The sequence below is a fragment of the Orycteropus afer genome, unplaced genomic scaffold, assembly GCF_000298275.1.
Source record: "Orycteropus afer afer isolate SDZICR_OR568_19922 unplaced genomic scaffold, OryAfe1.0 scaffold00032, whole genome shotgun sequence".
Classification (NCBI taxonomy): domain Eukaryota; kingdom Metazoa; phylum Chordata; class Mammalia; order Tubulidentata; family Orycteropodidae; genus Orycteropus; species Orycteropus afer.
The window spans coordinates 6,384,729-6,398,312 of NW_006921619.1; the positions used below are offsets into that span (position 1 = coordinate 6,384,729).

A 13,584-nucleotide genomic window follows, 5' to 3' on the forward strand; every position below is an offset into this window, starting at 1 on the left:
GCAGGGCCCCTACCCCCACCCTGGCCGCCTGCATCCCTCTCGCCATCCGTTTTTTCTTTGTTTTTTTTTTAACTTTGGTACATGAAAGGGAAATAAACAGAACTAAATCCAGGCGCGCTAACTGCTCGAGGGGCACATCGAGGGTGCAGTGCACCCACAAATTGGCTCTGCATCCCCCTAACCTGCCTCTGATCCTGGCTTGTGCCCTCTGTCCACTAACTGCTATGCAGTATTTCCCAGGATCCTTCATGACCCTGGGCTGCTGCTTCCAAGTTGACCAGTAGTGTTGGTGCTGCCCCTTATTTGCCCCCCCAACATACACACACACACACACACACACACACCCTTTAAGAGCTAACCCTAGCAGTGTCCTTGGAGGCCTGCTAAGTCCTTCATCCCCTTCTTTCCCCAGTTTCCTTTCACCATTCCTTCAGCTATATTATCCCTCTATTAGCCTCACCCCTTCAAGCATGTGTGCATATTTCCATTTTGTCCAGCAACATTGCTTCCTCTTCCCCGAAAAAAATCACTGCATCTGCCCCTTTAACTGTCCCCTTGCCTGCTGCCTCAGCCCCCTCGAGCTGCGGTCAATTCCAGGAACCAACCATGCCATCCCTGCCTGTGCCCAGCCTTGACCAGAAGCCCTGAGTTGCCTGAGCTGCTAGTGGGTTCCAGGGAGCATCTCCTCTCTACCCATCCCACCCTCATCCCTGCCATGTCTGACCTGTGTGCTGGATCCTTCAGACCCCTAACCCTACTAACCAGCAGGCTCATCTCAACTCTGGGCCTGAAACATTTCTTTTCTTTCTTTTTTCCTCCCCCAATTTTTCCTGGGCCTGGAGCAGCCAAGAATTTCGGGCTGTTTGACTTTCTGTGAGCCCCCTGCAAGGGGAGGCCCAGCCTCCGAGGAGACCAGGAGCCCTGCTTCAACAGCCCTTCAGGGTTCCCCAAGGATACCTAGCCCCCACACCTACACTTCAATATACTGAATCACTAGACTTCCTGGGAAGGTCCCAGCCTCTCACCCGTGCATGAGAGACTATATTCCCCTTTCCAGACAGTGTGTTCTCTCCCACTCCTCTACACCCTTTCCCTCCCTCTCTCTGTCACATAAACACAAACACACACACACTTATGCAAGTGCATTTTGCCTCAGGGCTGGTCCCTGCCCAGGGGGCTGGATCCCTCTCTCCTAGTCCTCTGTCAGGTTCTATCACGTAGTGGGGCTGGTCCCAACTTTCTGCTCCCCTTCTTCAGTCCTCAAGTCTTCCACACTTACCCTCATCATCTTCCTACCTGGATAAAAACCATAAGGTGGTTCTCAGGCTGGGCTCAGCAGAGAACTCCCCCGACAACAGCATAGGCCATCATCACCCCTTACCCCCTATGTACACACACACAGATACACCCTTCCCTGTTTTCACATCCACCATGACATCCCAGAGTGGGGACACAGGGCCTCACAGGCCAGTGGAGGTTGGGTGGGGGCACTTTGGAATTCCAGAGTGCCAGGCTTTTCTTTCTTTCTTTCTTTCTTTTTTTTACCTTGTTTGTCACTTTAAACAAATCATGACTCTGCTAGAAATTCTCTTGGCTCACTGAGCCATATTTGCAGGGCTGGAGTATCAAGAGTAAGATGAAGTCCTTAGTTCCAAGCTTTGGAATAAACCAGGATCTGGGGATTTTGGCATTAATTCATTTAGCAACTATTTTTTGGGGTTTTGGTAAGCAGATGAATGTGCTGGAAGTATAACTCAGTCTTGCTTACCTTTTGCTCCCAACTCAGTCCAAGGTTTCCTCTAGGCACCATGACAGGGCTGTCCCCGGTACATCTCGCCCTCTGATTCTGCCTTGTCCAACTCTCTTCAGGATTTCTCCACCGTTGCTCATGCCTTCCAAGATGGTGCCCTCTGATGTTCCTTCTTTGGCTCACTTCTCTTTCTTCTCTATAAGACTCCCAAAATGGTCTCATCCATCATCTCTCTTCAATTGCCATTGTTATGCTGGTGATTCCCAGCCCCAAATTCTCCCCTTCATCTTTAGGTCTGTATTTTTATTACTCACTGGATATCTCCACAGACATACCCATGTGGACTCAGTGCACCATCTTTCCCACCAATTTCCTCCTGAATTCCAGTCTTGGTTACTTTCATCACAATCTCACAAACTAGAAACATTGATGGGTTTTAATTCTTTCCTCCCATAGCTTACTTGTCAGCATATCATATCCATTCCACTCCAACAATTATTCTTAAATTTGGCCTTTCATCTCCCTTCTGCCTTTACTTTAGTTCATTGGAGCATGGGATTTGGAATCAGGTTGTTCTGGTTTGAATTCCAGCTCTACTACTTTCTGGTTGTGATGTTAGGAGAGTTATTTAACCTCTCTGAGCCTCAGATTCCCTTGTATGTAAAAATGATAATAATACCTACCTCACAGGGTTGTTGTGAGGATTTAAATTAGATATCGTACGAAAGGTGCCTAGCACAGTGCCTGGCACACAGTAGAGTAGGTGCTCAATAAATGGTAGCTATTATTGTAATTATTGGTACATTATTATTATTTAGTCTAAATTGACAGGAATTTGGGATATGTGTAAAATGCCCTGGTGGCACAGTGGTTAAGGCACTTGGCTGCTAATCAAAAGGGTGACAGTTTCCATAAAGATTTACAGCATTGGAAACTATGAGGGTAGTTCTGTGCTGTCCTATAGGATCACTGTGGATCAGAATCAACTCAATAGCAAGGAGTATGATATGTGTAAAAGACAAAGCTTTTTAAGAGGTGGGAGTGAAGCCTGGAATGCCAGGTCACCTGTATTCAGTCATTTAATCGCTGCAGGCTGTGACCACGGTTTGAAGAGACCTGATCCTCATTTTTCCACATTCTCGTTTCTGGCAGGAGGAAGCTAGGGACAACCAAATTTGCTCTTTCTTGCACTTCCTCCCAGGACCAGCTCAGCCCTGCCCAGGGAAGGCAGCAGGGTATGTCTGCCTACAGATGGAGAAGAGCCAGTAGAGGTTTTTCAATGTCCTGTAAGAGCCAAGGAGAACTTTCATGTTTGAAGGTTGGCTCAGTCTCCTCCTCTCAGCTTGGATATGAAGCTTAACTGTTCATCAGAGAAGGGGTTCCAAATCCCATGTCCAGTTAAATTCAACTCGCCAAACATGTTCTAAACAATGTATGTTCCTCACCCTTGAAAGCACAGAGCTCCTGGCTTTGAGGCGCTTACAGTCACATAGCTGAAGTAGAACACAAGCACATTCATGAAAAGCTTTAGCTAGTTTCTTCCAAGTATTTGTCTCCTCCCTTCGTATATTCTTGGATTTTGATACCTGGGAAAAGGTCCATGGCTGGAATACATAATATAGTAAAGTTTGTGATAATCAGGTGATGTTAGCAGTCAAATTCATCATAAGCCCTTCAGCCAGATTGTGTGTGTAAAGTAAGGACAGCCGGTCCGAGGACTCCGGAGACGGGACAGGCCTACAGCAATCCAAGACTTTATCGACAGGCTTTCACTAAACCACACTAACGCTTTGAGCGTCTCCTCCCTTTCTGTACCCCTTCTTGGGTTTTGGGTTTCATAATAAGGCAGGGGGAGCTCTGGTAGCATAGTGCCTAAGGCACTTGACTGCTAACCAGACGGCTGGCGATTCAAACCCACCAGCCACTCCTCGGAAGGAAGGTTGGGCATTCCTACTTCCGTAGTGATACTGCCTCGGAAACCCAAGGAGGGGTCGCTATGAGTCGGGCCGACTCGTTGGCAAATAACAACTAACAACAATAAGGCAGGGATTGCAGACACTACAACTCCCAGAATGCTCAGTGGGGCAAATTAGGTACAGGGAGAGGCGTTTGCTGAGATGTGTATTTAAGGAGTGGCGTGATAAGCCACGACCATCCCCGGAAGATGCAGGGCGGTTTCCCGTAGGCAGTCGGTAATTGCAGTTTTGATAAACCTAGCTGCCAGATAATTGTAAACGAGAAGGCCGGGAGGCCTGACGGGATTTGTAGTCTAAGCGGTAGACGGTGGTTGTGTAGTGAGTGCGCACGCGCAGCTGAGGCCGAGGCGGGGCCGCGGCACTGCGGTGAAAGCAGAGGCAGCGGGCTGGCGAGCAGGGGGCGGGCGGACATCTTGGGATCCGGAGAGTGGCCAGGCCGAGGGGGTGCTGCAGACACCAGGTGAGCTCGGGATCTGGCCTTACGGGGTAGGGGAGGCGCCGCGGGTCGCCTGTCCTACCGTCCAGCTTTGCTTTTCTCTGCACTGCGCTACGCGGAAAGCTGCCCACACCCGGGAGTGGCCTCAGTCTTCAGACCCGGGAGGGAGCTGACGGCAGGGCGGGGGCGCCTGGGGCGCGGTTGCCGGACTAACAGGGAGCGGTGCCCTCCACCTGACCCGCCTGGCGCCTCCTGTGAGAAGGATATCTACTAGAACCCTACCAGAACAGTGCACCGCGCGGCTCTCCTTTCCCTAGGATCCTGACAACCTCCTTGTCCCTTGGTGTCCTATCTCAAAGACAATTTCCCCCGTTTCCTAGGACAGTGACACCCCCCCTGTGCTGCCTCCTTGGATTGACTGTGACAAGCCTACCCCCATTCGCCTCGCGACGCTTTTTAGTTTATAGACATTCCACGGCTCTTCGTCCTCAGACCTGTGACAGCCCCCGCACGCCATGGCACCATCTTTTCTACAGTGGCCCCCTCCCTAGGGCGAAAAGCCCACCACCTCTTAATGCCTTTGCACCTAAAACCCCAAGACAGGCTCCATCCTCCCAGCATTCCCATATATATGCACCACTGTCAATCTCTCCCTGCTAGTTTATTCCTCTCTAAACCTTGACCTTTTCCAGTCTGGAAACTCACTCCTCTCCATGCCCCCACCAGCGTTGTTTGCTGCTGTGGACTGCTGGAATAGACTACTTGGCTGTTGTTACTGCCAATCTTATTCCTTAACTAAATATTCCATTCCTGCCCTGGGCCCCACCTCTGCTTCTCTAATGCTCAGAGCTACCTACCACTTGATACCTGTGAACTTGGTTCTTTGCTCAGGACTGTACTTCCATTTTGCATTTCTTCTCCCAGCTTCTTTGGGACTGAGGGATGGGATGTGTCCACCACACTGAGAAATCTCACTGATCCAGGAGACCTTGACTGGGTTATTTTAAATTTAAATAAAACAATAACACAACGCAACCACTGAGGCTTGATTTTAAAGTTTAGAAAAGCCTCCCAAAGTCCCCACTGTGAAATTAATACCAGCACTAATCCAGGAAATCTAAAGCCAAATTAACCCCTTCTCTTAGTCTCAATTTGTTTGACCCAAATAATTTGAAGAATTCAGGCATTTCTGATATCCCTGCCCTTTGTTTATAGGCACTCAGGCCAGACATGAGTTAGTTGGTGGGTCTGGACTGGAATCACTGAATTTCAACTGGAAGAATCTCTTCATTTTAGCAACCTACCCCCTCCCTGCCCTTATTTTTGTTGCACAATAGAACTAAGAGGGATCCTCCCTTTTTGAAAGGAGGGTAGTCAAAAATAACTAAGAAGTGGCTTGGGTCATTGAAGTATAGTCTGCAAGATCTAAGGCTTTTCTACTCTGCTCTTTTGCCTGCTTATCTGGCTGCCTGGGAGAGGTTGGAACCACACTCACGTCAGGGCCAGAGGCCTCCCTTCCCTCCTCTGCTCACCCTGCACACCCTTTCTTGGAATGTTAAGGCTTCTGAGAATTAAAGAGCTGGAGGTTCAGGCCCTGCCACCTTCTCAGAAGGCTAGTTGAGCCTGAGAGGCTGGGTGTTCTAAGGTTGTGCCTGGGGCCCCAGGCTTGAGCCATCTGGAATAATTCCTACCGCCATTCCTGCAGCCGCGGGCAGGCAGGCCTTGCAGTGACTCATTGGCTGAGTGAGAGTCTGAACTGGCGCCCCCCCCACCAAAAGATCCTAGCTGAGCTCAGCACTGGGAAGAGTGGGAGGGGGCTACTCTGGGCCTAGCCCCAGAAAAGGGAGGGTCAAATGGCCTTAGAATTCTAGGCCCAAGGCCCCCTCAGTTTTTTTCTCTCTTCCAGTGTGGGAAAAACCGGAACTGGAGCCTGGCTGAGGGGAGGGGCATGCCTGGGATAGCTGTAGGGTCACTTGCTGAAAGGATTGAGTTAGGAAAAAAGCCCAGCTAGTGACCTGCACAGCCTCACAGGGGAAGTGGGCAGGGGGTTCTGAGGCCTTCCCTTACCCTGCCTCCACCTGTTCTAGGTCTGTTCTTAGAGCGATGGGCTGCGGAGACTAAGCTGCCGCCATGATTGGAGGGTTGTTCATCTATAATCACAAAGGGGAGGTGCTCATCTCCCGGGTCTACCGAGATGACATCGGGTGAGTCCCCTGGCTAAGCCAGCTGTGCCCCCTGACACCTCAACTCCCCTCCCCAGCATGCAGGACCAGGTCTGTTCCCACCAGAGGGCTGACTTGGGCCACTCTCTCCCCACACTGCATCCTGGAAGCTCAGCTAGTCCAGCCTGGTTCCCCTTGGGTCTGGTGGTGGGTAGCCTGGCAGTTAGCTTGCAAGCCTCTAGGTGAGATTTGTGGAATAATGTGGCCTCCACAAGTTTTGGGACTCCTATCCCTTCATCCTCCTTGTTTCCCTTAATGGCACAACTGGTTGCTGGAGGCAGTTGCTTTTGCCAACTGCTTTTGCAGGTTGAATCTTCCTTTGAGGAGGAGAGAGATCTGTCTCCAGTGATGGCAGTTAGTAGCCAGACTGGAGTTATTAATCCATTTTAAGTTTTGTTCTCAGAAGCCCCTCTCATGTTGGGAGCCTCCATTGGATTCTCTTGAAAGCCTCTCCAGGCTGCAGAATTCTCTGTCATCTCCCTTTCTCAAGAGGAATCAGGCTGCTGACTCACCTGATTTCAGTTCCTCTGAGCCATTCCTGGAAGAGAGGTTGAGGCAAGCCTGAGGCAAGCCTAAGGCCCTCTAAGGTCATTGATGGAAGGGTGGGAAGGCTATGCTGCCCTTTCTGGCCTATCAGAGCAGGCCCAGAACAGCTCCTTATCCTGGGTCCCTCAGGCCTTAACAAAGAGCTACAGTCATACCTCTCTAGTCCACTCTGCTCACCACTCTTCTTTCCTGACAAGGAGACATACTTTAGCCTCAACAGCTCTAATGAGATTAGATTACTCTGGTTCTTGCTGCCCTGGTTTTCTTGCTTGAAGATCTTGAGGTGAACAGTCACTGAATGGGCCTGTTGCAGTATCCCCAGTTGCTTGGCCTCCCAGTTGATAGGCTGGCCTGGCCTTGGTAGCTGTTTGTCCATGGTGGCTGTTTGTCCATTGGCTGATGGTGGGGCATGCTGTAGTAGTGGCAGTGCCTGGCCTGCCTGAACCTGGCTGGCTACTCCCTCCCTCCATTCCCCACCCCACCCTGGTTAATCCAAGACCAGGTACACACCACCTTGCATGCCTGGCTATGCTCTCCACTCTTGCTGTTGCTGGTTGGCTTTTACCTCATGGTGTGCTGCCCACCCCAGTGTGTCCCGTGTCTAATCCTCTCTCTCTCGTTGCTGTCACTCTCTTCTTCTTGCTGGCGTCATTTCTCTCATCCCATCTCATTGGCTGTCGTAGCAATAGGTAAGCGGCCTATTAAGCTGCTGCACAGGCACAGGTGGGTGGGGGGCCCTGCCCCCCATCATTGTTTTCCCTCATCTTTTTTCTTTCCCTGAACTTGCCTTGGAATTGGATCCTGGACAAGAATGAGTGGCACACTTCCAGGACCCCTTAGTACTTCTTCCCCAAGATCCTTCTCTGAAATCATAATGACTATCTAACTTCAGAAGAAGTTGGTTTCCCCACTGGTGGGGTCACTAGTGGGAGAATTGGAGAAGTAACAGGATCTCTTTCTCATCTGGGTCTGGAGCTTAGTGGGAAACCAGACAGAGATGGCAGCTGAAGTATAGTGGGGAAATTGTAGCCAGGCCTGGAGATCAGGGACATACCTGCCTAAATCTGATGGACTTCACTTTATTGACATTGCTCTGCTCTACTGTCATTGCTACTTGACTTCCCTTTTTTTCATGATGTTCACGCACCAGCCCAGCTCTGGCCTTCCTCCCATGCCAACACTGGGAGTCATGAGAAGGAAACTACCCCAGTGGCTTAGGCATTGGCTTTAGAGTGAGTGGCAGACTTCAGCACTGAGGAGGGTGGGGCTGTTAGCAGCTGTGGTTGACCTCCATGGGGTGAGGTTTGCTTGGTGCTGAGCAGCCCCTATACATCGTTTCCCTCAGGAGGAACGCAGTGGACGCCTTTCGGGTCAATGTTATCCATGCCCGGCAGCAGGTGCGCAGCCCCGTCACCAACATTGCTCGTACCAGCTTCTTCCATGTCAAACGGTCCAACATCTGGCTGGCGGCTGTCACCAAGCAGAATGTCAATGCCGCCATGGTCTTTGAATTCCTCTATAAGATGTGTGACGTAATGGCTGCCTACTTTGGCAAGATCAGTGAAGAGAACATCAAGAACAATTTTGTGCTCATATATGAGCTGCTGGATGGTAAGCCTGGTCTGGCACGGTGGCAGGCTGAGGGTGGGGGGTGAACTTGCTTGGGCATGGCCTGGAGGTGGGAGCAAGTCTGAGGTCCCAGGGCTCTCTGAACTTTCTTACTAGAATATCTGGTGTCTTGGGCTAAGGTCTGTATTTTCCTGAGAAGGCCAGTCCAAATCCAGACCTAAAAGCTGCTCTAAAGTGGGACAAAGAGACAGGCTAGGATATTGTAGGGGAGAAGTTTTGGTTTTTCACAGGGCTAGGAACCTGACTCTGGGGCTTAGGGGCTGGGCCTTCTGCAGTTAAGCAGACTTGATCTACCTGCCTTTGGGGTTTGGGCCTTGGTTCATTGTCCTCCCAGCGTCTCATCTCAGCAGCTGCCTCAAAGCCTAGGGGAGGGTGTGAGATATTACAGACCTCTTAGAGAGGTGTATTGTTATCGCTGATTCTCTGTAGGGTACAAGGGTGAGTCTTTCTATTCCCAGCCGTCTCTCTTTCCTAGGAGCCCAGGGCCTCTTGACCTGTCACTGGCCATGTGGCTTTTCTGCCAATTTTCTTTGAAAAAATAAGATATATTAATTATGTTTACTTATGAATCACAGATCCCAGAGTAAATGCTGGAAAGCTGGAAGGCTTTTCTGCAACTGATTGCACACTGTCCTCTGGAGCTGTGCTGGCCTTGGCCCAGGCCCAGGGAGGAGTTGGCACGAGGGAGCCTTCTGCTTTTCCCAGGGGCTGATGGTTCTCTCTTTTTGCAGAAATCCTGGACTTTGGCTATCCACAGAACTCTGAGACAGGGGCGCTGAAAACCTTCATCACTCAGCAAGGCATCAAGAGCCAGGTACTCAAGTTGTGCAGGCCACAATCAGGGTGGAGCCCAACTTCTCTTCATCCCAGCTGGTCTCTGAGCCTTGTCCAGGCTGACTCATCAGCCCACCCACCCCTGACAGGAAGTGCTAGTCTGAGCCTTCTGCCATGACTGCAGGCCTAGCTGTCCTATGTGGCCCTCTCCCACCCTAGCAGCAGCCAACTCAGCATTTCTTACCGGGAATTCAGCTAAGCTGTTTCCTTTTGCACTGGTGGGAGGGAAGGGTTTGGGCTCTTGAGGACTACCACTGTTCCTCAGGAGTAAGGAGCTTGGGTCCTCCTCTAAGATCTAAGCTTCAGATCTTTCTTTTTTTCTTTTCTGCTACTTCTTCCCTTCTGCGCTCCCCTGCTGTTTCCTGTGGGCACTCCGATGGCCCTGTGGTCTCTAGCATCAGGTAAGTTGCTCCCTCAGCTTCCGTCCTTGCAGCTTTGCTCTGTTTTTCCCAGCCCTGCCCCATGGGGGAAGATGGAGTACAAGGTGGGAACTAGAAGGGAGGGAGGAGGATGAGGGTGAAGTGGGGATAGAGGCAGGGTGATTGAAAAGGAGAAAGAGTGAAGCCATTGTTATTTATCTCTATCCCCACATAGACAAAAGAAGAGCAATCCCAGATCACCAGCCAGGTGACAGGGCAGATCGGCTGGCGGCGAGAGGGCATCAAGTATCGCCGGAATGAGCTCTTCCTGGATGTGCTGGAAAGTGTGAACCTGCTTATGTCCCCACAGGGTGAGGGCTTTCATGTGAGGCCAGAGAGAGGCTAGGGCAGTGTCCTGGTCCTGCCTGCAACTCAACAGCTTCCCTGTGTCTGTCTGTCTCTAGGGCAGGTGCTGAGCGCCCATGTGTCAGGCCGGGTGGTGATGAAGAGCTACCTGAGTGGCATGCCCGAGTGCAAGTTTGGGATGAATGACAAGATTGTCATTGAGAAGCAGGGCAAGGGTACAGCTGATGAAACAAGCAAGAGGTGCCTGAGGCAGGGAAGCTGGTGGAAGGGGTTTGCCCTCAGGGCTGAGTGAGGCCTGATGAATCACAACTGACTTCTGGTTTTCATTTCCACGATAATGTAAAATCTGTCCTCCCAGAGGAGTGCTTGGCTGGTTGCTCTTGATATCTGTGCTAGCTGTCCTCAGAGAGCAAGTCCCTTTGTTTGGTTCCCAGGACCAAGACCTCTTCTGTACATATTGATGTCCTCTGCACAGGGTATATGAAGCATGTGGTCCCAAATAAAAGGGCTCCAAGAGAGGATGAGCTGGCAAAGCTTCCATTCATCACTAACTCTGGGCCAGGGACCCCTGGGTCAGAAAGTTGCCTTCCTGAGAGCTTTCCATAGTCTGTGGTACAAACTTTGCCTGGGCTCTGGCAGCCTTTGGGGGTGGGTAGTCTACCAGCCTGACATCTGCCACTCTCCTGTGCCATTGCCATTGAGGAGTCATCTTCTGTCCCTGCTTGCAGCGGGAAGCAATCAATTGCCATTGATGACTGCACCTTCCATCAGTGTGTGCGACTCAGCAAATTTGACTCTGAACGCAGCATCAGCTTCATCCCACCAGATGGAGAGTTTGAGCTCATGAGGTACCCTGGGGGTGTGAGGAGGAAGGAAGGGGATGCTGCCCAGCAGGAGGAGAGTGGGACAGGCTCTGCTATGCCAATCTTGCTCCCTGTCTCCAAAGGTATCGTACCACCAAGGACATCATCCTTCCTTTCCGGGTGATCCCACTAGTACGGGAAGTGGGACGTACCAAGCTGGAGGTCAAGGTCGTCATCAAGTCCAACTTCAAGCCCTCATTACTGGCTCAAAAGATTGAGGTGAGGACAAGGGGTTTGGGGAAGGGGAAGAACTTGTCTTCAGGAGTCAGGGCAGCCGCTGTTGAGCCTTGATGAGCTTCCTGACAGGTGTACCACTTCTAGGTGAGGATCCCAACCCCACTGAACACAAGCGGGGTGCAGGTGATCTGCATGAAAGGCAAAGCCAAGTACAAGGCCAGTGAGAATGCCATCGTGTGGAAGTGAGTCTTCATGAGACCACAGCGGGGCTCAAGATTCCTTAGTGTTACCCTCCTGTTAAGTTTCATCTTTTCTTCTCTCTGTGTGGTGGGGGAGTGGGGGGTACAAGTGTTGGCTTCTCCTCTGAGCCCTTACACCTCTGTGTGAGCATGGATATGGGCTCACCCATGCATTCATTTTTCAAGATGCTTTCATGTTTCCCCACTTGCCCCTATAATACTTCTGTGAAAAAACAAGAGTGTGTGGGATGGCATGCAATGAGTCTAAGCAGATGCCATGGCACATAGTGCTGTAAGAATAACAGACCCAGGTTGCATAGCAAGTAGTTGGCAGGATCCTGACCACTTTTCCTTGTCCTGCCACCTCCCACAAGCTCCGGGGTCTCCTTGTGGCCCAAGGGTATCCCCCCAATAATGCCTCAGGCTACCAGGGGCACTTGCTGCCCATTGCTCCTGTGTTCCTAGGATCAAGCGAATGGCAGGCATGAAGGAGTCGCAGATCAGTGCAGAGATTGAGCTACTACCCACCAACGACAAGAAGAAGTGGGCTCGGCCCCCCATTTCCATGAACTTTGAGGTATGGCAGAGAAGAGGCCTATAGAGCTATGGTGGGGTATGCTGGGAAGAATGTGCGAGATCTCTGTACCTTACAGATGAGCAAAATGAAACCTAGGTAGTATCAGTGATTTTGTAATTCACAGACCCATTTCTTGTCCTTTCAAGGCTCCTAGTAGAAACTGGTGCTCACACTGACAAAAATCTGACTTGTTTTGACTTGTCATAAAGCTGTTCTTGGGAAAATGTAGATTATTTGAATGCCAGCTAAGAAACAAAGTTTACTCACAGACAGGAAAATGGACTGACTTTGCTTTGTGCATGTTGGACCTATTGCTCTACCTTACGTTTTACGTCTATGATACTGAGCAGGATAAATATGTTCCAAAGCAATTCTTTAGTTGCTACCTCCTGCTGATAAAGGAATTGATTCCATTTATCACAGGCAGGCCTAACTTCAAACCCAAGATGAGTGCTGGCCACTCTTGTGTATGCTCTCTTTAATAACCACTTAGAGCCCCCTCAATCCCCCAGCTTTTAGGACCACAGTCACTCAAACATTTGTGGAGATGAGGTAGGCTGTGGAACTTGCCAGAGGAAAGTGGCTGTGAGAGGAAAGCCACATTTCTAACTGGACCTGTCTCTTGCCCAGGTGCCATTCGCACCGTCTGGCCTCAAGGTGCGCTACTTGAAGGTATTTGAACCGAAGCTGAACTACAGCGACCACGATGTCATCAAATGGGTGCGCTACATTGGCCGCAGCGGCATTTATGAGACCCGCTGCTAGCTGTCCAGTGGCAGCTGGCCCGCCTCCCCACTCACCCTCTTCCACAGGCCCAGGCCTCTGGCTGCCACACATCAGTGTCTCCTCCTCTCCTGCTTTGCCGCCTTCCCTTTGCACCAGCCCCTGAGTCTAGGTCTGGACCAACCCCATTGGAAGCGGGACTAGTGGAGCAGTCCCTGGGATCCCTGGACGGGGGAGTTTCTGGGGCTCCTGCTCCACCATTCTTGTCTGTCCTGGCCTAGCGCCAGGCTATTAGGAGTTCTGTGACCAAAGCCAGGTGGGCCCCCTCTTTTGTCCCCTGTGGCCATCTCTCTCTCAAGTGGGAGGGTTGGCTGCCTCTCACCTCCTAGCTCTCCCAAAGGCCAGTAACGGATCCCTAGCCCTCAATCCTTACTCTGCTTTGGGATAGTGTGAGCGTCATTTTGTACACGTGTGACTTTGTCCAGTTATAAACCCAATAAACTCTGTAGAGTGGACTTGTTGGCTAAGTGTTGATGTGGTAACTTTATGGGGGAAGGGGGACAGGTGGAATTGCTCTTCCACGTTTTTTTTATCTTGCCCGCTTTGGAAGAGTCTTCTATTCTGGTGTCGCAAGGCTTTTACCTCAATCATCAGGTTCTTCTGGGGGCCATCCAAGCCTTTATCCTCAGGTGTTGTCCCCAAGTCTCCTGACTCCTCTAAGAAAATAGCCTCAAGGGCAAGCAGCCCTAGCTGGCCTAGTTCCCTGAGGTTCAAGATTCCTTTACAGATTAGCTCAGCCTCAGGCAGGTATTCTCTAATTAGGAAGATTAAGTAAAAGTTTATATTTGGTGTTTCTAGTAGTTTGAGATAGCATAGTGGCTAAGACA

The 13,584-nt window shown here is 50.8% G+C and overlaps 1 protein-coding gene across 1 annotated transcript; it reads left to right on the forward strand.

Moving 5' to 3' along the window:
• Positions 1 to 6,292: 6,292 nt before the first annotated feature.
• AP2M1 (adaptor related protein complex 2 subunit mu 1) lies at positions 6,293 to 12,739 on the forward strand. The gene is made up of 11 exons (XM_007935923.2): positions 6,293 to 6,366; positions 8,276 to 8,541; positions 9,291 to 9,373; positions 9,789 to 9,794; positions 9,988 to 10,123; positions 10,217 to 10,358; positions 10,847 to 10,966; positions 11,065 to 11,200; positions 11,303 to 11,400; positions 11,863 to 11,974; positions 12,605 to 12,739. The coding sequence occupies exons 1-11, from the start codon at positions 6,293 to 6,295 to the stop codon at positions 12,737 to 12,739; spliced, it is 1,308 nt and encodes a 435-aa protein (XP_007934114.1).
• Positions 12,740 to 13,584: the final 845 nt, after the last annotated feature.